General features: G+C 39.5%; 1 protein-coding gene across 2 annotated transcripts in view; it reads right to left on the bottom strand.

Moving 5' to 3' along the window:
- Window positions 1–23,110, bottom strand: part of SPATA5 (spermatogenesis associated 5) — a 164,120-nt gene that overhangs the window by 72,215 nt on the left and 68,795 nt on the right. Inside the window, exon 15 of one of the 2 annotated variants that reach the window (XM_037398363.1) lies at window positions 7,245–7,493. The exons of the other annotated variant lie outside the window; for it this stretch is intronic. Coding sequence (XP_037254260.1) covers window positions 7,284–7,493 — 210 coding nt within the window. The 3' untranslated portion in view covers window positions 7,245–7,283. Of the gene's footprint in view, window positions 1–7,244; window positions 7,494–23,110 lie in introns of those variants that run through there. 2 annotated transcript variants of the gene reach the window in all.

Raw genomic sequence — 23,110 nt, forward strand, 5'->3', positions numbered from 1 at the left:
CAAAGTCTTAGCAATAACGCATAATGACCGGTTGCTTGGGTTTTTTTTAAACACTCTCAATAGCACATTTAGAAATTCTGAGAAGACTCTAAACACAGGTTAAATTTCTCAAAGCTTCTTATACCTCAAAATGGAAGAGAGGTCAGGTTGCAGAAGTTTCTCCTTTGGATTTTCTGGGGCCAATGATACTGTTTCCTAAAGATGCTTCTACTTCATATTCCCTATGTGCCATAACTTTCAGTAGTTGCCCACCTCCACAAATCAGAGTAGGATGATCCTCTGCAACATCCTACCTGTGCCACGTTCAAAACTCAATTCTGATGTAGCAAAGAACCAGGGCCCCGATTCCCTAATATTTTGACAGTTTACAACTACAGGGACTATAAATGGTAGCACAGCAGTGAAAATAAACCTGCCATCAGCAATTAGCAGCTTGATATCAAATCAGACAGAAACCACTGCATTCATCTGTATAAACGATATCTGCAGATCCAGGATATTACTAATCACTGAATCCCAAGCTTGGTCACTCTTATCAGGTATCTGTCACCATGAAATATATAAAACAATTACAAAATGGATCGGGGTGAAGGAAAAGATAAATGAGGATGAGGTATATGGTACATACCTACACTATGAGGTATATAGTACCATGTCAATCTGAGCTTTAAGATCTTTGTACGAGAGGAAACTGAATGCATGCATTATTACAAAAGAAAGCCCTTGAGTACCACTCTCAGAGTCACATCAGCATAAGCCTTTCACAAAGGTGAAGTGTAATACGCCCTGGCTGTGCTTGTATATATGACTGATTACCAAAGCACAATAGCCCTATGGCGGGTAACACAGACCCAAACTAATACTATTACTAAGATTATGATAACAGACTGCCCCTGCTCACTTTTCATGTGATTTGAACAGGTTTGGGGAGGAATTCCATCTTCCCTAACCATAAGTTGAAGCACAGAGCTCTGATGATGATCTCCGAAGATACAGCATAACCACCTACTTAAATAGGAATGAACCAATGAAGGACTGAGATAAGTCAAAAACCACAGAAAAATGTGGTTGCTGTGAGTGCGAGGATGCTGCCAAGTTGTGATGTTTTCTCAGTCTCTGATTAAAAACACTGTCCTGGGACAGGCAAATCAGGTCAGCTCCAGAACTAAAGGTAGGGGAAAGGGGTACCAGCAGTGCAAGTGTGGGATTGGTATATTCTTCCATAATTCATGCAGTAAGACATCCATCCCTGAAGCACCGAGTTACCTAATGACACTAAGTGAACCAGCAGATTGGGGGAAGAGAGAGAGGCGGGGGGAGAGAGAGAGAGAGAGAGAGAGAGGAAGAAGGCTCACAATTTTTTCCTGAGAACTCTTTGCTTACATAGTGAAGTCAAAAGAAAATAAATCAAAAAGTTGTGTAAAAAGTAATTACTACTCTCCATCACAATACGATTTCAGAGGCCTTTATAATAATGGTCTTTGCAGACATGCACATAGTTACAAGGAAGCTCATGAGGACAAGCCAAAGAGTTATGTCAAAGCTTTGCTAGCAGAACAGAAAACTGTTCTGATTTTCCAGAAAGAAAAAAGGCCTCAGGACCGAGTTATCCAACCAATAAATAAATAATTCACAGAATATATTTTTCAGTGACAGTAGTTTTTGCAAAGCCCCAAAGCACTTCAGATAAGAATGCATAGTAAAACATTTTTTTAAAAAAGCCACTTCTGTGATTAAACAGCAGTTATGAAGCCGTATCTCGAGCTTGTAAGGAGTGAGCTTTATAAAAAAATAAACAACTACCAGCCGATTTCTTTAAGGCCGGTGCTTAACCCAAGAGCTTTTACTGACTCAAAGATATTACACCTCTGGCTATCTTGTGAGAAAAGTAGGGCACTTCGTTTCCCCTCCGCTGCTCCCCCCATGCGCAAAGGAAGTTGTTATGACACAGAACAGGTGTGGAGCTTTCACTCAACAGCCACGCATGACTTCCCATTATATACCTATCACTTATGGGACCACTTATACTGTCTTCTGCCATGAGGTTAGGCTGGAGGTGAAAGAAGCCATGCCACATCCTATCAATCTAGCAGCGTGCACACCAAACCTGTCTCTTTGCATTTGTTACATGAAGAGACCCTATACGTGCTGTCCCTCCCCATGCGTTCCTGCTCTGGCCTCTTCTGCTTTGGGCAGGGGGGAGGAAGAAAGAAAAAAGGGCACTCTGAGAAGCTTTTAAATAAACAGAATAGGTCTTAACCAAAGGAAAAGTTTCATCAGCATGCCAGCCATTTAATTTCCTCCCAGCCACTTGCAAAACAGCAGTAACTACATGGATTTAGGCTGTTTCTGATGGGATTTATTTTTAAGCAGCTACACTACCCGACCACAATGGTAACAACAGTGCTGTAATTGGGCCTTAGCATCTTCTGCACCTGAACCGTTCAGTAAAATCCTCTCACAGCAATTTCACTTATATCCCCCCCTGGCAAAATACTGGGTCATGAGAAAATACCCAGGATAATTCAAAACAAGTTAATTCGGCTACCAGTCATACAGTTCAATTAATGCAACCATCAGAATAAATACAGACCCATTTCTCCACACCACGTGAAGAGCAACACTACTGTTGTTGCCACCCTACTGTTCCCTGATAACTGGCCTGGCTCACTCAGCTCTAGTTTATCTCTGTGCAGCCCATTGCGAGGTCAGACAAACACATTGATTGTCCTGCTTTTTAAGTCATCTGGTTCTCCAGTTGAAAAGTGCTTCTCACACTAGCACAGATAACAGAACAGTTTATACAAGAAGCACTGCCAACACTCTGCCAACAACTGTCTCTCAAAAATGGCACAATTATTAAATAAGTATCTACCTGTTCAGTGCACGCTGGTTGCTACCCATAAAAAGCTACATTTTGGAGCAGTTGCAAGTGTTAAAATACTTTTGCACCCGGTTTTGCATCTAAAAGTCTGGCATTTTAGCAGTGCCGGATTCAGTTCAGTCTTGGACAGAGCTGATGAGGGTGGGGAAGGCAGTATGTGCTCTCCAAGGGCCCTGCAGCTGCAGAGTCAGAGGAGGGAGGAGAGGAACCCGGAGCACAGCTTCAGCTCCCTTTCGTACTTCTGTAACTAAAAAAAAACCAAACCCACCAACAAAAAACAAAACAAAACAAAACAAACAAAAAAAACCCAAAAAACATCTCTCCATGACTGTCACCTATCCAGCAAACTACCCCTATTTCTCACAACCCACACCACTGCCAATAATTCTCGGTAAGCACAAAGGTTAACAAACCTGCAATACTTATTGAATAGCTCTTGTAAAAATGACAAATGGTGAGTGATACATAGCTTTATTAGCCATTGATTACCCTGGTCTATAAGAAAACTGCCATAATTAACCTTCTCTTTGCTGTTTCCCACCTTTCTTACCTTTTGTAATAAAATCTTAGCACGGTTACTACCTCTATTTTACTATAAGAGAGTCATGCTATGATTTTACTACAAGAAAACATCTATCAGTTAAAGGATGTGTTCTAAAAAAATAAAATCAGGGTTATTTTCTCAGTTTTCTAAGAAAATACCATAACAGCTGAATAAGGAAAGGTTATTTTAACATCCAAAGGCTATTGTTCCTTTTTTTCTCCCAAAAATTGTCTGGAGCCAGACAACACAAGGCTGCTGTGCCCTGGGCTAGAATGGAAGGGGGGATGATAGGAGGGGGCTGCCTGTTTACAATTACTCCATTCCTGGTTTTAATGAATCTTTCTGAATGACCACTAAGTGCTGGTTTTGTTCTTCGGAACAAGGGAGCTATTACTGGAGGACTAAAAAAGGAAGGAAAAGGGAAAGCAAACGGAAAGCTGCCAAACTCAAAGGCGTTTCAAATATTTCAGCTGTATGTCCCGGAGGTAATCTGCTCCATAGGCACAAGACTGTCCCTACACATTTACAGTCTCTTTTCTTCCTCTTCCTTGACATGCTAAAATGAAACAGCTGAGATAAGGGGGAACAAGAGAATGTCAGAACCCAAGTAAAAATTCATAGATACCCACTATAATCTTAAGAACTACGTTATTTAAATGTAGGTAACTAGAACTTAAATTACTATCTACATTTGGCTACTACTGCCACTCACAAGCAAGTCTTCCAGAACCATATAAGCAGGCGATGTCAAGAGGAAGGGATGGGTCACATTTGCCTTGCACCATCATCTGCCTTCCCTGCACACCATCTGATAGTCATCCTCCTCAAGAACCTTGTCTGCAGACCCAAATAGCTACCACTAAGACACAAAAAAATTGCAAAACCTCCATTCTGCCTCCCTGCTACACATACACACTTCTCCTCCTTGCAGGGGTCAGACCTTCAGAAACTGTGCTGCTAAAACACTGGGCCAGGGATATAAATTAAAGGACCAACAACCTGCAAACCACCACAGGCAACCTCAAGAGCCTTCACTGGGGATCCCAAGTATTTCACTGAGCAACGTGGCTTTCTGGGTTTTTTCCTAGGCTGGTAAGGTTTCAACACATCAGACCTTCTTAGTCCAGCCACTAGATAAACAGAAAAGGTATGCGAGATTCAGTTCTTACCATATCTTAGTTAAATACTGTCCTTGCTTAGAAGCGCAGGAGAAGTATATTTCATTATATATTTCATAATCAAAAAGTCACGTAACGACAACTAATACATTTTTCTTCAACAAAGTTGTTTCAAAAAATTATATGGTACAGACATAGAAAAGTGGCACTACATAGTTTATTTTGTGTGGTGTGGTTTAAACACCCTATTGACACACAATTACAGAAACCTCCTTACAGCCACAGACTTTGAGTAACATAGCCATGTAAAATTTATGCCAGCAAAACCATCGTGTACCTCAGAAAATTACCAAGTTTTCCTATATGCATAACTGAACATGTCATCAACCTCTTTTATTGAAAATGAAAACTTAGAAGAAAATAGCCTTTCTCTAATTCTCAGAAAAAACGTGCCACGCTGTATGACTTGCTATATGGCATTCCATTTATAAAGCTGACTAGGGGTGGTCAGTTTCAATTAGTTACCTGTTCATGATTCAAGACATTTGTTTATTTACAAAAGATACCGGTCCTCTACTGTGTATGAAATATCAAAGTTGCACAGGGATGTGAAATCATCATGGCTGTGACCTCACATGTCTGCAGTACTGCTCCTTATTGCACTATTTCCAATACCTTCAAAAGCATCAAATAGATCTGGGCTCATATAAATCGAAGTTGTACATGCCTATACTGTATAGAGATATTTGCATCTAAAACAACCACGTTAATATTTACCTGCTGCACACAGGGCAAAGAGGGCAATAGCTTTGCATTGCTCTTCTTGCCTGTTCATACTGTACAGAAGTTCTTATTTTTGCCCCTGTTAACTGCCAGCATGGTATTGCAGAACAGGCAGCTCCAAAGCACGAAAAGCAGGAAAGGACAGAACAACATTCATTAAAACCACAATATTTCAAAGCATGGGGGGAAAGAAAAGAGGGAGAAGGAAACAAAGCAGGAGAGAGTAGTTTGCTTTTTGCAGTTTTTGACATTTACAGAAGCAACAAATCAACAAAATTGTTTCAGTTTACCTTCACAGTGTCGGACACAATAAAAAGAATTAAGGAAAAGATTTTTAAAAATGCAATTATAGTATTATTTCTACTTCTGTGAGAAGCAGCAGTGCTAACGAAAGTTTTCCTTGAACACAATTAACTGGCATGCACACATGGGACTCCTGCCCGATAAAAGTGAATTAATATATATTACTTAAAATATTGATTAATCCTGTGTGGTTTTGCTACAGCTCACCATGAAGGATTTGGCAATATTTCTGCATCCAACATGATAAAAGCAGTAATAAAAATAAAATAATTATATAAAAGCCTGCAACAACATACTCTCTCATAAAGTATTGTACAAAGCAAGAAACCGCTCTAAACAAACAAAAAAAAATTAACAGGATTATTATATAAAACTAGTACCTGTCTATTTTAACATCGCAATTCACACAGTATCTTTGACAGACGGTGTCATCAGCTAAGAAATATTACCTGCATACTTTCCATCCTTCAATCCTTCAAGCTGAGATTGTACTTACAGGCTTGGAACCACCATGACTCACTTGGTGACAAGAAGTTGCATTACCTTTACACTTCATATGTGGCAACCACGTTTTGCCTTTCAAATTCCCTCCAATGGTGGCCAGAACACACATTTTCCCCATAAGGCAGCTTATGACTTAAATCAAGACCGTTAAGTTACCACATATTTACCACAGCAAATAAAGAAGGATGTGCCATGCAAAGGAAGAGTTGCCACAACAGAGATGAGCACCTTTGCTGCTGTTTGTGTATCAAAACCTTCATTGTCCATTTGGTGAGGATCCGCCAAGCTCCAGGAAGCAGAGGGTGACTAATATCATAAATTATAAGGACTTGCATTCATTTAAAAGTATAGACATGACAAAACATATTAATATAATATTTCTTCCTAAAATGTGGGCAGTTTTAGTACTTGACTAAACAGAAAATCCATCGTGTAACCTGGCTAAGATGCTCACCTCAGTGACACCATATGGCAGCGATCACTACGAGCTATTGCTCTCTTCTCTGATACTTTTTAAAATTCAGTTCTTTCATTAGCCACCAGGTCTCCACTTTTACACTCAACATAGTCATCTCCTTCAAGTTACAAGGAATACAAATAGATATTCTCATTCCATCTTCTTTCCCATTCACTGTTGCGTTCACTTTTGCCTTCTTTGTACGTTCAGCCAAGATTAAAATTGTAACAATAAGAGACACGTTCCCTTATCTGGAAGTTGTTGTACTCCCTGAACAACTGAGACTGCTGATCTCTGAGCCTCCTCCACAGTACCGTATCAGCACTGGCCACATTGTTCCATTTGAGAGCATAGCACCACACTATTTTTATATCATCCCTATACTGCTCAGCATATATCTTAACGCTTTGTTTGTTTTTTGATTGTTGCCACGCTCAGAGCAGATATTTTCACTGGCATTGAGCCATCCATAAGTAATCCCTCAAACAAATACTTCGCGCTCGTGAAATCTCTGGCAGAACCCTATAACATACACACTAAGAGGGACAAAATAAAGTTGCAGCTGCCTGTGCAGGTCTGGTAAACTCCCAGCATCTGGATTTAGAACCTTAAAGTGCCTTTTATCAGATTCTCTCCATGGGGTTTTTGGAGGGTTTTTTTGTTTGGTTTTTTTGAAGCCTAAGAGAAAAGCTATCTGCAAGGAAAACCAGAGTGTCTACCACGCAGCACGCTGCTGACAAAATGGAAGTTTGGAGTCCTCACCTCTTGTGGTGGACAGGGACGGGTTTTTTTCTGTACAGGGCCAGACACAATACGGTCCTGGTCTCTCACCAGGGTTCCCAGTAGCCTTCCTGCATATACTCTCACGAATAGCCAATCCACAGACCGGGCACTTTCCATCTGGATGAAGACAACAATTTGTGGTAGCAGGAGGATGTTATTCTATACGTGGACCAGCCACTCGAAAGCCCTACCACAGATACGTAGCCTGTGGATTATACTACTATTTGCAAGGCAGCAGAGAAATTATTTCTTTTAAGACTTGGCTTCTTTTTCTGGCCCCTGAGGAAGAATGTGGTCCAGTGGTTACCAGCATCACGACCAAACACAGACTTCACTGAAAGTCTGGGTGACTAAATGGATGCTGTTTAAGAGCTCTGGTACAGTTACAATTAGACCTCTGCTTCTCCACAAGTATCTAATATGACCACAAGCAACATCTCAATCGTGTCATTTGCAAACGGGGCGAGTGCTCCTTGCTTGCCTTCTGTCTGCAATACCATGCTACACTGACCATAAAATGCAGAGAATTAACTTTCACTGAAGAGCTTACTATGCGTGATTTTTGGGGACAGTTTTGCCCTTTTCTTTACCACAAAGGACAGAGGAGGGGACTTGTGAATTCCCACCTTTTCCCTCTATCCAAACTCAAAGTCTAGCTTTATGATTTGCAGAAAAAAAGACATCATGGAAGATGAGATTTCAGTTAACACAAAGAAAGCGGTATGTTGTCCAGACTACCCAAAACACAAAAAGATGTTTGCAGAATTTTGTGATAAGCTGATTAAATTTGCTGAGCAAATGTATTTTCCATGGCCAAATTTAGGTGAACCCTCCCAGGGACAGCAATTCTCCTGTTTGGATCATCACCAATACTCCAAAGATGAAGAGCCTGGAGTTCTTCAGAGAATTGATTTAATCTTGACAAATTATTCCCTTTTTTTCTTTTTCTTTCTTTCTTCTGAATTCTCAGAATCAGCTACAACATTGTCATGAAAATGTAAAGAAACAGGTCGGCCCAAAACAAAAAGCAACCCCAGAATATTTCAGGTAGAGCGGTTAATGTCAGAGACTATTTCCTTACTGGTACCTGTAGGTTTTGATAACACAGCAATCAAATGAGAAAGAATTGAGGCTTTTTTTGGTTTGGGGTTTGTTTTTTTTCTGGCTTGGCTCACATCATTCAGGGAAAAGGTACAGCTACATCAGCAGAAAATGTCCTCCTGTCAAGAGTATGCTGCCACTCCACCAGAGCCTTCTGCCAGCTTAGCCAGAGAAATACAGCTCTTGGGGACTTTCAGCTGTAGCAAGCAGGGTCACAACTGTACAAACCTTGTGAGCAGACCAGATATGCCCAGGATTTGAGCTAGGCATATTGAAATTAGTGCACTGGGGAGATCCACTGCCAAGTCAATTAAAGTTCTGTTAATTCAAGTTTGTGTGTAATTTGCATTACCTTGCACAAAAGTGTAACAACTGAATTTCTTTTCAGCCCACGGCCCGCACACACAACATTGCCACTGCTAGCCTTCTGCCAGCTGACATTTCTCTAGGAAGCATATCTTTCACAGAGATTAAAGAGAAAGCAGGAAACAAGGGTATCTTAAAAGGAAATTCCCCACATTTTTTTTTCCTCTTAGACTATAAAACACGAGGAAAATTATTTCAAGATTAAACACACAGTATCTTTGGGGTGTCATTTACAGACCAGATGAAAACTGAAGTGAAACTGAGAACATAAAGACAGGAGACTTTTTCACAGTATTTTCATCACACATTCTAACTGACAAATACGTAAAGCTACAGCTAGTAGCTTAAAATTGAAGGAGACAAAACCCCTGCTCTCCTGGCTATTGGTTTACTTTTTCTGTGCATTTCAGAACACAAAAAAACCCCACTCCACACATCCTGGAGAGAAGTTGTGTGCCTACATCACACGGTAAAAACTAATTAAAAGGTAAAGAAAACAGAACCAGTGATACAGCCCAGTCTAAACAGCATCATGTCAGACAACAGCAATATTATTGTGCTAGTAACCCTTACACAACTCATTTTCTGGCTCTTCTACCCCATACTTCTCTTTCTTTGCTTTCTCCTGCCACCAACATTTGGATACACCCTACTGCCTCACTGCCTCATCCGCATAATGCAGTGTTTCTGTAGATGTAAGTGCAGTACTTCAAAACACAGATCTAACAGCAACACCATCTTCCCACTGAAAGAAAAGAAAACAATTTCTATTTTCTTCCAATTGCTCTTTCCCCTTGACTCGCCTTCTCAGTTCTCCTTGTATCTTTTCCCATTGCCACATGACAAGGACTTATTTTTAGAGCATCTCTTTAGACGGGATACCTGTTGAGATGGGATTCTCCCTGCTGCTGCATGATTGCATGGAGAACACCAGGCAGCCACTGCACGCTGGCAAAACCCCTACCTGTGCTCCCTTGGCAAGAAGCTGAAAGAGTTGGAAGGGAAGGGTATGGAGGGTATCACTTGCTATAAGGGCAAGTAGCATTTGCAATAGCTGTGGGCAATTTAAAGTGAGATGAGGTGTAACCTTTCCATGTTACACAGTACTGGTCAGAAGTTAGTGCTAGAGAGAGACAGACACGAGTCCTCTTCAAGCCTAGTGCAAGTGGCCATTACGAGCATGGTATTTTGCCTTTCTTCAAGGAAGAAAAACAGCTGGGATTATGCGAAGAGCACCCACAGTCTTGAGTCTTACTTTCAAAAAACATAACAGGCTCGTAACAATGCTTAAGAAGTTTGTTTTCCTCGTCATTCAGGACACAAAAGGTGCACTGCATTTCTCTGGCAATCCCGGGTGGCAGAATTCAACTAAAACACATTTGCCTAAGCCAGAAGTAACTTCCAGTCTTTACCACTGGCATAGACTGGGCCACCCTGGAAGAGGCAAAACGTTCTTTATCTACCACCACAGAAGACAGTCTTACCAGCCTTTACAGATCATCGCATATTTTTGCTGAAGAGATTTCAAAAAAGAAAAATCAGAAAGTCAGGCCTTTCAGCAGGCTCTTTCAAGTCAAAGAAGCGGGCATTTCTCACCTGTTTGTAGCACACTGCTACAGCTCAAAGGGTTGGAAGCTGAGAGAGCGGGGCTCAAAAGAGGAGGGGACGGAGGGACCAGAGCAGCTGACAGCACCAGAGCATTGTCTCTGCTCAAGAGCCCCAGTTTGCCATCGCCAGGCACATCATTTAGTCCTAGACCAAGAGTCACCCAGCACAGGGAAAGGTAAATGCCACCGTGTTAGGTCAGACACAGTTTGCACTCCTGTGCCTTCGCTTTGGACAAGGTGCAAAGCGGATTGCAAGCATGGCCCAAACTCACCAGCAGGCGTATAGGCTGGCTTTGACCCTCTGAGCTATTCTGAAGGCGTGGAGGCTGCCTCACTGCATTTTCCTCCGTATCACAGCAGCTGTACACCACTAACGCCCCTGTAAGTTCAGATGGTGCAAACGGTACCTTTAAGTAATACCTAGGGGGCATATAAGACTTAGAAGAGGCCATTTCCAAAATTGTTCTTTTAGAGACTTCACTAAAGATGTCAACTTTGTGCATTCTAAACAAATAAATATAAATGTAACCGTTATCAGACGACTTTCAACCCGTTAACAGAGGCTAAATATTTTCTATTAATTTCAGCGTTAATGTAAAAAAAGTTCCTGTTACCGTTATCTCTGATCTTTTTCTCCTTCTCTAGAGACTCAAAATAAATTTCAGAGATTACCAGATGGTCAGCAAGCATTAGAAAATGGCTTTTGATAATAAAACCTAATTAGTTCTGACCTGATCTCCATTGTATATTATCAGCTTTGGCCATCGTAAGAACTTTGCACTTCTACAACTGCTACAGACTAAACTTGGACACAAAGTCTGGTGAAAACCCTTACTCCCTGGGTTCCCTATGGCAACCTCATTTTTTGCAAGTGACTTTAAGCGGGAATAATAGATACACAAGGAAATTAGTACTTGCATTAATAGTTTTAAGTTTATCCTGAAGATTTCACTTCCTTTTAATACTAATACATTCTGCAGATTTGCTTTTCCAGGACGGTATTTCAGGTTTACTGGCAAAGCACTACAGTCACAGAGAAGATTCCTTGCTGAGAAACTACAGTTCTCTCTTTATGGCTTGTAAGAGCAAATTCAAGCCAGCATAACAAAAAGTAAAGAAACAAAACAAATGCATAGCTGTCATTTAAAAACATATATTCTTAAAAGGCTTTAGGGGTATCACTTATGAAACAAAGAGATTTCCTTCTTTAGCAGTGTTCCAACACATTACTCTTTCGTGCTTACTCCAAGACATGAATATACTTGCCTAAAATGTCAGTGAGGTATTTATACAAAGGCAACTCTTCAGAAACCTGTTATTGTGAATACAAAACAGGAAGTACAGTAATACCACCAGTATATGTTAAATAATGCTTACTATAAACTGTGCTCTTCAATTAATAAGCGGTGTTAACCCCTTTAGGGGAAAGGAAGAGGTGAAGTGTTAACTGAAAATACTGACTCATGATAAAACCTTTGAGTATTTTTCCCACAAGGTTTTTTGTTTCGTTGGCTTGTTTTGGTTTTCAGTTTTTTTCCCCTCCCCTCCCAACAGCAGACAGGACACAACAGAAGACAGAATTTGCAACATAAATTACAGGGAAAAACACAGAGAAAGCAAGGGTTGAAGTTTGATGATGTATTGTAAAGTGAAAAAAAGAAACATGAAAATAAAAGTACAATAATGCTTAATGATGCAACTCCTTCCAGTTCTCATGCTTTCACTAACTAAGCCTTGTAACAACTATGTCATACGGAAGGTGCATCTTTAGGAAACTACTCCATCAGCTATTGAAATACATCTGTACTGGTGCACAAGTGTCAAAACTATTTGGAACAGGATGTAAATAAAAATACATACAAGATTGAATTGTCTGCAGCCACTTAGCTGGTATTCTACAAAACAGGACGATTAAAGTAAAAGTTTAGAATTCACAAAAAAAAAAATATCTTTTATAAGCATTAACCACCATGAATTAAAGGAATGTATGGGGTTTTTTTACAAAAAAAACCAAACTGATTAATAAAAAACACATTACCCCATAGTGAGATAGACACTCCAGGCATAAAAGCAAAGCTCCTTCCTCACACATGTTAAATAAGAAAATATTTTTAAATAGACAGATTTCTAGAACACAAGTGAGACAACCTAATCACCAGTTTGTTCTTTTCAAAACATCTGCAGCTGCAGTCAAAAAAATTCAAGAGCTTCCCAAGTACAAAGACCTGAAACAAAACCCACATGCAAATCCCAGATGGGCAGAAATCAGAGCTACTCTTTCCTAAGGTCTGATAAACCTATATCTATTTACAAATGTGTAAGAACATCTCTTCCGACAGAACTCAGTCACACAGTCTCTGTCTGTCTCTCTCTCTCCACTTTCTCCTACAGGCAACAGTATTTTGAAATCTCCATGCAAGCTAACAGATTGAACTTTGGTTTGACTGCCATCTGCTGATCCCATGTTTTGGGAACCTGGCGAGTCATTTAAAAACATGTACACAAAGCTCTCAAAATGCTTAGTTACTTCTTCCGGTTCTTGGTAACAATAAAATTAAAGAATTTGAGGTAACAGGTATTTACACCTGAAGACATCAAACTAGAGCAAATGTCCTGATATTTAGCATCCTTTAGCTATTTTTCAGATAAACAAACAGAAAATGTAATAATTAGTGTGCGTGAATAAGATGAGTATTGAAACAAAAGCATGTAACACACAGGACCATTGTGACAGCAAAAACCAGAATCACGTACAAAAGCTACTCCTTAAAGAAAAGAGAACCATAGCTGAAGCAACTATTGAAAAACAAAGGAAAATATAAATAATATAAGGAAAGTAATCAACTTCCTCGGCATTCCTCTGCAAGAGAGAACATTACAATGATCCATTTTGCCACAAAATATTCACTATTATGTAAAGTCTTTGTTTCGTTTTATCCCAATGAAGAATACACACACACACACGAAACCAAATTCACTTTCAGGACACCCTCACATTTTGCCATTTTCTTTCCTTCAAGATAGCATATACTTTGTGAAGGGCTGAATGGGTTGCTGATGCTGAAATGATGGAATCAAGATGTGAATACAATTACACCTACCAGTCTGTTTGGAAAAGACCTGTGGATGAGGATAGGACTTAAAGCATTTATTTTTTTCCTAACCAAGAATGTTTTTATGAGTACAACCCACCACTTAGATGTGTACAACTAAAGCTCAAAGCTGAAATTGAAAATTTATTCTCTTGTTCCATGTAAGAATAGCTGTCCTAGTAAAAACAGCTTTAACTTGTGTGTCTACAATAGGCAACTAAGCAGCCTGTGCATGTGCAGCAAGTTATCATCTCAGGTCACCAGGACCATCTGGCTGAGAAAACACCCAACTTATTTTCACACCCTTCCTCATCTTTGATGAGGAGAGACAGCTCTTATATCCCACTTCTCAGTTTGTTCCTTCAGCAAATCTGTAGTTCTTTCATTCCTTTATTATACGAGAAAAGTAGAAAAATCAAGTTGTTACAGTCCTATAATTATTTTTTAAATATATTATAGAAATATATTACATTTATATAAGCAGACAACATTAAAACCTAAAGGGTTCAGAATTGCCAAAACAATGACTGTTTCAGCTGAGCTTGAATCCATGGTATATTTCTGCCTAATCAGATACTAACTTTAGTCAACCTTTTCTCGTCCTAAAATTCCAGTTCTGCAAACATTCAAATCTAAGCTTAGCTTTAAAGTAAAGCTTACGCATAAACGATTCCGGTGTTGGAAACAAATGCAATCTTTGCCTTATGGAAAAATTAAACAGTTATAAATGCTTGAGTGTGCACTGAAGGAGTTCCAGGTTAACATCTTTTGTATCAGTATTTTTATGAGAATAAGACCCACGTGAATATAAAGTACACCCATGGAAATCTTACCACAAAAAAAAAAAAAAAAAAAAAAAAACCAAAAAAAAACCCCAACAAAACAGGCTGCCATTTGAAAAGTGAGTTTGGATTTTTCTACGAGCCCAGAACTTCAGGTGGCATGCCAGGTACACAAATTCTGGCAATTCTGAACCAAACCGCAACTTTTATTCTCTTAGAACAGTACTAATTAAAATAATTTCTTTTAAAATATATTCACTGTCTCAGAAGCTTAATGGTTCCACAGTTAATGTTTTGCCTTTTCCAAAATCCTACATTATTTTTGTTCTGTCACAGCATTGCTGGCAGATCACATCAAAATATGCCTTTGTTGTGGAAATGTGTCTGCTTAAACAGTTTCTTTATTTGTGATGTGGCATCTTCTGTGAAACATACTCTGTTTTCACATGTAAAACAGGCAAAACAGATTCACATTCTCTACAAAACCTGTACATGATCTTGTAGAAATCCTGCAAATGATCTAGGGCCTTCAATGGTGGCTTCTTCCCTTTTCTTGCTCTGTCTGCCAGAAATAAAAGTAACTCAAAAATAAAAGTAATCGAAAAAGAGGAGACACAAGACTTCCCCTTCAGTCATAATTATGAAGTCTCTTCAGATGCAGTGGGGTTGCACAGTCATAGAACAGGGAAGAACTTTGTCCTTTGTGAATCAGTGATTTTCTTGAGAAGCGATGATGGAACAGCACCTAATGCCTCAATTACAGTGCCTCCAGCAATTACAGCTATTTTACTTTGTTTCCATCACTATTATAAGCACTTTTGTTCATGATGCACAAAGGATACAGAGGTCTTCAATAAGAAGGTGTCATTCTTCTATAGGCACTATACTAACCATAACTGCAGCAAGGGGCACAAGCTATTTCCACTTCACACAGATTTCTTTGCACTGTTCCATCCCTTGACAACACGTTTTCTGGACAGCAGAAGGACAGGTGAAGCAGGATCATATATCTCCCTGTTGGTGTGGCAAGTCTACATCCCGATAGCGAAATGCACACATGAGCAAAACACCGCCCCCCCCCCAAAAAAAAGAAAACACAAACACAAACCAACCCACCCAAACCAGTAGTCATTTCCCAAGCAACGAAAGCACATTATTTAGCACATGCCAGTACTGCTGAATCTAGCAAAGATGTACCTTTCATTCAAGAAATGAACCATCTAGCTTGATTTCTGTTGCATGGAACCAAACCATTATTTAAGGGTAATATCCTCTGTAGCCAATGCTTCTGGGTGAAGAATGAGGTTTGCACTCTAGCTCCCCCAGGCAATGCCTTGTTTCTAAGTAAAGGCAAGAAAGCTCAGAGGAGCACAAGCAATAGAAATAAATGGTGAAATCTAGGATGAAGCCAGCTAAATTTCTTCAAACCCACTCAAATGGCATCGCCAGTGTACGAAGACAACAGAGAAGCCCCGATATCAAACCAAAATGGTACTTAAGCACTAAAACAGGTATTTAAAGACTTTAACACACTTCAGTATTAAACGCATGAAGAATAGTGTTCCAATTTTATTTAAGAAAAAAAAAAAAGATAATTTTGTAAGCTAGCACAGAGTATTTACATTCCTTACTAAAACTAAAATAAATGACCATTTTATAGGTGCAGTAACGTGTTCCAAGGTGTGTGTTTGCCAATTACACACACCTCATCTGTTGACTGATGAACACACACACCTTGGCGTGTGTTCTTGCTTACATATCTCACGTGCCTCCCTGTTAAGTAATGGAATAAGGCTTGCCTTGCAAACTGGCTAATGCTGCCTCTTCTCACTCAGTGACTTCTGCAGAAAATATTCACTGCTAAGAAAAACAACTTCTGAAACACAGTTAAGCTATTTGCAATCTTAAATACTCTCTCTCTGTCTGCAAGACCCAGCTCTGTGATAACCTCCATTTTCTGTATCGCTGTCAGGCATGTGCTTTCCCCCAGACTGGGTAGGTGTTCAGCATTTTTCTGCGTGCATTGTTGCTTACTGTAAAGGCATGGTCCTTCTTACAGATTGTTTTTTCCATACCAGCTAGCTACTCTCAATGACTACCCATTTCACCATTTTCCTCTTTATAAAAACATAAGCACACTCGTGCTCTCCAGACAATGAAAAGGCATACTGTGGTATGGAGACAGCCTTCTTTTAGAATGATTTTTCTCTTCAAAAATTTTTTTGGTCAATTTTGTTTTGCTTCTACTTATTTTGCATAAATGCTGACTAGTGTACAATAGCTCTAACAGAAAGTCATGCTTTGTACAAAACAATAAATTTCTCAGCCTGCTGGAAGCCAATCTGTGATTTATTCCCTCTCCCCCACTCCCAGTCACAGGACTTAATTCCACAGAGATGTCAACACCAGGACCTGTAGCTCACCTATCACGGTCATTTCTGATAAGACAGAGCAAACACAGTGCCATGCTTATTGGTCTTCTCCCTTTCCTTTTCAAAACCAACGTACAACAGTGCAAAGGAATTAAACCACTCTTAAGCTCATTATATTGTGTGATGCTTTATCACTCATTCCTCCGTTTTCAATAAGAGTCCAACTGTGCTTGTCAGGATCCGTCTATAGATAACAGCATGTACTGGCAGAGTATAGGCCTTTCCTATGTTACCTCTCTGTTGCGACACAATACAGACCCCTTCATCTCATCTGTTTCTCCTGTATAGAATTTGCATCTCCTTTATGAGGTCTAATACCAAAGAAATGATGTAATACAGGAGCCATCATTTCTGATGAGATAGTTAGTGAAAGCAACAAGGATGAAGACTGAGGGCAAAGAACTGTCCAAGACTCTCGGGAGACTTAGCAACTGGATAATATTCAACATAAGTAAATGGAAAGCGATGAACATGGGAAATTCAATCTTTCCTTCATATATAAATGGATGGGCTGTGTGATGAATCATTACCACTTCTAGTTTTAATAGACAGTGACGAAAACTTTAGCTCAGTTCTTGGCAGCAGTCAAAAAAGTAAATCAAGTGTTAAAAATTCAGAACCACTAGTAAAAAAAGACCAAAACAGAAAGCATCATTATGCACCCATATAAACCCATGTAGCATCCACACCTTGGATGCTGTATGCAGTCCTGGTCCCTTTCTCTCAGAAAGGACATAATAGATCTGGAAAAGGTTCAGAGAAAGGCAGCAAGGATTATCAAAAACATTAAACAGTTCCTGTTTAAGGAAAAGCTCGCTCTTCTTTCATTCTGCATAGGACCACCTTGTTCACCCACTCCACTTAATCAGTGATTATGTTTTGGTGGTTTTCTGTTAAGAAAAGATTACAGATTCATAGCAAGGTAAAAGGGTGTGCATCAAGTAAAGGTAAAGCTTCAGGTTTGCACATCAGTTATTTTGAGAACCAGCTGCTTTTCCAGAAACAGAGCAGACAGACATGTGAATGGGGGCACAAAGGCACGATTTGGCATGAAAAGCATAATTCTTATTGATTTCCTGAGAGAATGTGAAAAATTACCATCAGCTGTGTCCAGAAACAGGTTCTAAAATGCCCACAATGTTGTTTTGGTTTGTCTTGTGCATGAAATATGAATGAGAAAGCCACAGTGATGCTTCACTTCATCCTCTTCCATCTGTGAAGCGATGGCTACTTTATTTGCCTTCCCTTCTCTTTAGCAGTGTTTTAGAAGGTACTACTGCAGGTGACACAGAATTGTATTCATACACAAGCCATAATGCACACGGCAGCAACAGCTGCAGCCCTCTGCATAAATAGCCCAGTGTTCCAACAAATCCAGAGGTTTATTTACCTCTGTTTATTTACCTTCATATTCCATTAGTTCTTTGTCTCTGTGTCTTCACCTGAGAAAGTCTAGTGGCAGTGACACAAGTTCTGACAACCTATTCTATCACCCTGACAACTCAGTTCCGAAACAGAGTTTTCAAAGCACAACTCCCTGTACAGGAAAAAACAAAGTGGATTGCAGGCAGGGGAGGGAATTATAGGGGGACAGGGATGGAAAAAATCTGTTATACACAGGTCCAGCTATTGATGTGAGGTTACAGGGAAAAGATACCAGCAGCAGCGTAACTTTAACATAAATAATTTCATAATAGATTTTTTCCATTTTCTAACATTTATTTTCATAACAATTTTTTAGGTTGGAATTTTAACTTTGAGTTAGGCTATTAATGGGAGAATGGAATACATATCCTATCTGAAGTAGTGGCTAGTAAAACCAAAGAAGCTAATTTTTAGGTTTAAAAGAGGTGAGTAAACAAAGCAAGAACTGTAACAGGCATTAAGCCCCCAAAAGGAACAGTCACTTCAGATTTCCAGAACAACTGCTGAGTCCTACCAGCTACTGCCTGGCACCACTCAATGAAAATACTCATTTGACTTTCAGACCCTTACCTCTCAATTAGCTTGAAATACCTTGTAGTCTACATGTTTTTCTAGGTTATCCCCGAAATCTAGCAAACCGTTGTGATTCTGAGCCAACCTTAACAGTTGTATATACATCAAATCATACAGAGCTTCAAACAAGCTTTTGTTATTAAATTACATTGGCATATGCAACCCTGAGGTAACTCCAGTGACCTAAATAGTCATCCACCAAGTTTCCACTGTTCGTAAGACATGTTAATGTCCCATTTAGGCATGAAGAGAACCCTAGCTTTCTGCTCCTGCATGTATGCATAACAATCCTTCCACGTACCTTAGGAAAATGATATATTATGAATCAATGACCCCCAGACTGTTCCCTTTTATCTTGTGCTACATTATTATAGTACTGCCTTCATTTAGATTGATGTTAAGAACTATTTTTTTTAATAACTAAGATCTTATAGAAAGAACTTGTTTTTCCTGAACAAACCTACTATCTTTCATTGTTATATGTACTGCACATTAATGGTATTTCTGCTTATCCCTAAGTGGTATATATGTCACGTGTGCAAGACATCCAGCTTTCATCACTGATGGAGCAAATAAAAACGTAAAACTGGATCTCCTTCAACACAAAGAAAAATATAAAAAATCATCAACTAGTAGAAATTCTGCCTATGATGTCCTATTTTTTCTCTTTCCCACAGAGATTTCACAAACAAGAAAATGTTCCTAATTAACTGAATGGACTAATGATAGCATCTAATATCCATAAAGAACTTCAAGCAAAAGTTTACTAATATGCTTACTGAGAAACAAGTGCATGTCAGCTAATCCCTAAATTCAACAGCTCTTTAGAGTCCTTTACTAATGTAGAGAGCTTGATCGTATTCCAACTTGCTCATTATAAAGCTCCAAGGTTCAGAGGTTTTCTAAACTTAAAACAAAAACTGAAAAGGTCACCACCTTAAAATGTACAACCACACAATGGGACTGTACACTGGCCACCTCATCCTCCCAAGCTGCACTCTTATGATCGATACTAAACCAGTGGTGTGCACAATGCTGGGCTTTCTGTTTCACCATGACTTCCATTTTTACTGAAACAGCTTCCACCCTATTAGGAGAGAGATAAGTATCAACACTTAATACAGAAGTCACTCAACATTTCACATTATAAGATCATGCATTTAGTAGTTTATGCTGTTCTGAGTTTTGACCTTCTTGTCCTTTCCAAGCTGGCTGGCTGCCTTCAACTGATTTGTTTTGTAATGTTCCAGTCAAAACACTTCAGCTGTTGCATGTGAAGGAGACCAGGAAAAATGTTGCTTCGTTTACAATTTTTAAAAATTAATAAAAATAAAATTATTTCACCCTAACCTTTGGAAAGAGGTCTTGGAGACCTGACCACATTAGAAGGACTTGAAATATCTCAGTTTGAAAAAGCTTTGTGAGGTTTTTTGGCATTTTGCAGATACATTTTCCAAGTTTTGACCACTCAAAGACTGATCCTACCAGAGCTCAAGGAGTCTGCAGGCCATGCTGGATCCAGGCTCTCAAAACGACAGCAGGAAAATGACCTTTCCTCTTGTTGGAGTCACGTGGATCTAGTCAAGCAGGAAGAGGAGAAAAAGGACACCAGAACTGACTCCACAAGGAAGATAAGCTTGACATGAGGAGTGAACACATTGAAATCCAAGAGTCTGAATACCAGGACAAAACTCATACTTGTTAAGAAAGGACTCTAGATGTGGAAGCCTGGCTGGAAAAAGAGGATTGGGGAATCCTGGCTTGGCAGGAACGCATCCAGTGAGAAGCACAAGCACTGGGAAAAAAGTTGACATCAATTAAGTAAAAAGACTAGAAGCAAGAAACATACTGAGATTAGATTAATAGTTTGCTGAAGATCATGAAGTCCGTAAACATAGGAAATACAGACCAAGAGGATACTGCATGAAGAAAGAGCAGGCAAACTGAATAGGGAGAAACACCAAGTAAAGAATATAAGGAAAGAGTTATGCTTATGGAAAGTTGGAAGAAACGTTACCACTGAAAAAGTAATTAATCTACCCATCCTCACGTTGTCAGAAAATACCTTGGATAACAGGTAAAAGTCCCATTCTTGCACAGAAGACCCCGCAAAGAACCGCAAAGGAGTTTAATATTACTGTCAATCTGCCACCTGTTTTAAGCAAACAACTTTTCTATGGAAGATCTAGAGGGTCCTGTACTGCCGATAACCACAGATCTCAAAACAACACTACACGATGGAACCTGAATACTCCCCCAAAAAAACAGAAGTTGTTCTTCTGATTTTAAACAGTGTAAAACAAAGCCCTCAAAAGGAAATGTATTAAAGTAATTAGAGGCAATCATAACGACTTGTAAAAATATTCTAAATTAACTCAACTTAATGAATCATGCACAGCACAATGAATACCACTTTAATTAGTGTAAATACAAATTGCATTATGATGCGCATGCACAAAGGAGAACGAATTAAGATTGTACATGCAATATTACCTATGGCACTTCTTAACACACGGATGCTCGACAAACACAACATTCCCTATAATGCTATTTTAATACAGTATACACAAAAAACTACATACATACTGTGCGTTTTGCATCCACAAAGAAGAAAGCTGGGCAGAAGACCAACTGCAAAGCAAGCCCTAAACGTGTGCGTGGCTACAGCCCAAGTACCATAGTTGCAGCCGTTCCTCTAGCTTCTGCAGCTCACAGGACTACACTAACATCCTTTTCAGTGTTACTTCCATAAATATTTAAAAACCAAGACTTTTTGGAATGTCTCTTCCTTAACTGTTATCACCACCCTAATGAAGCTTATTAAATATAGTAAGAGTCATGCCATCCAACACGCTGATTGTGAAATATGCCTTGATGCGCATTGCTTATCTGCCATAAAGCCCAGTATCCCCAATTACAAGCCACCAAGGCCCTGACAGCTTCTGAGGATGCTCCCATGGGAACTGAGCCAAGCCGCATGCCTCTGGAGAGCTACTCAGCTCTACCCCTCCCTGCACAACCCGAACACTGACACAAAGCAGGAAGAGTGAATTGAAAGAATTTACAAGGAAGAGGTTATTATCACACAGACTGTTTTCAAGTAATTCAAATAGGAAGTGAAAACCCATACCTTTATAAGCACACATACAAGTTTTAGCAGTTAAAAGTTGCTGTACAGGCACATAAAACTTAGTCGTACAATCAGTGTGACTTCTCTAGTTTCGCTTTGTCACTAAACCCACATGAAGAACGGAGTTGACCTAACCCAACACTTACAAATTTATACCCAGTCTACATGTACTGCTCAAATGCACCTCATTTTTAGAGACATGATTCAATTTAACCCCATATGTTCCCTGTTACCTTACAAATACATTATAATTTCCGTGGTCCTGTTAAAACAAACCCAAACCAAACAAAAGTCCCCACCTGGTATCACAGCTAGACTCATGGAACTGAGGGATGGTGTTTACACAACAAACTTGAATCGGACAGCCTTTCGAGTTTCCCACTTTGCTGATAATCTGGAGGCTTTCTAACAGGCTGTGTTCCCCATCCGGACTTTGTGAGTCTTGGAGGTATGAATAAGAACAAACTTTGGCCCTTGGCTTTTACCTCCCCATCTTTGTACTTTTTCAAATGCAATAAATACCCTTTGATACCTTCAGTAGACAAGTTTATGAAAGTATTAGTGATGCTAAAATACATGAGTGAGTCGATGTAAGGAACGCTTTCCATTATAAAGAATAAGAGCAAGCATATTTACTTTTCTGTTCTATTTGAAGTAAAACTATTATATTTTTACATACATTGTTTAGATGTATGTTTTCACAGGCAAAACAAAGCCAAGTTATCCCAGCCCTACAGTGTATCAGTTAAAGGAGAAAATATGCAGCCCAGCAAGTTTTCCCTCCAACCCTTCTTTTCAGGCAAGTAATAAATCTTGAGTGAAAAAGTCACTGTGCTCTTCAGCTGTCACCACTAAGATTTTGTTTTTTAAAACCATAGCAGCCTTAAGGCTGATTTACTACTCAGCCCTCCACACTCTGACAATCGAATAGTTGGAAACAAAAATCACTTTTGCGCACCTGGAAATATTTTATTTGCTGCACTCATGAGAAAAAGTTCTCATCAGTGAGGAAGGAGGTGGGGGAAGGGGGAGAGAGAAATTCAGGTGAATATTAAAACCTAGTTCTTGACTTAAAGAGAAACTTCATACATATGTAGATCAGCACAGAAATTACCTCTTCATTCAGAGTGGCCAGGCTTTTCAGGGACCATGGGTTCACTATGCTGTCCAGCCCTACATCATCAACTTGGAAGTCTTGGCCAGTAAACAGCAGTGCTTATCAACTG

The sequence above is a fragment of the Falco rusticolus genome, chromosome 1 (genome assembly GCF_015220075.1).
Source record: "Falco rusticolus isolate bFalRus1 chromosome 1, bFalRus1.pri, whole genome shotgun sequence".
Classification (NCBI taxonomy): domain Eukaryota; kingdom Metazoa; phylum Chordata; class Aves; order Falconiformes; family Falconidae; genus Falco; species Falco rusticolus.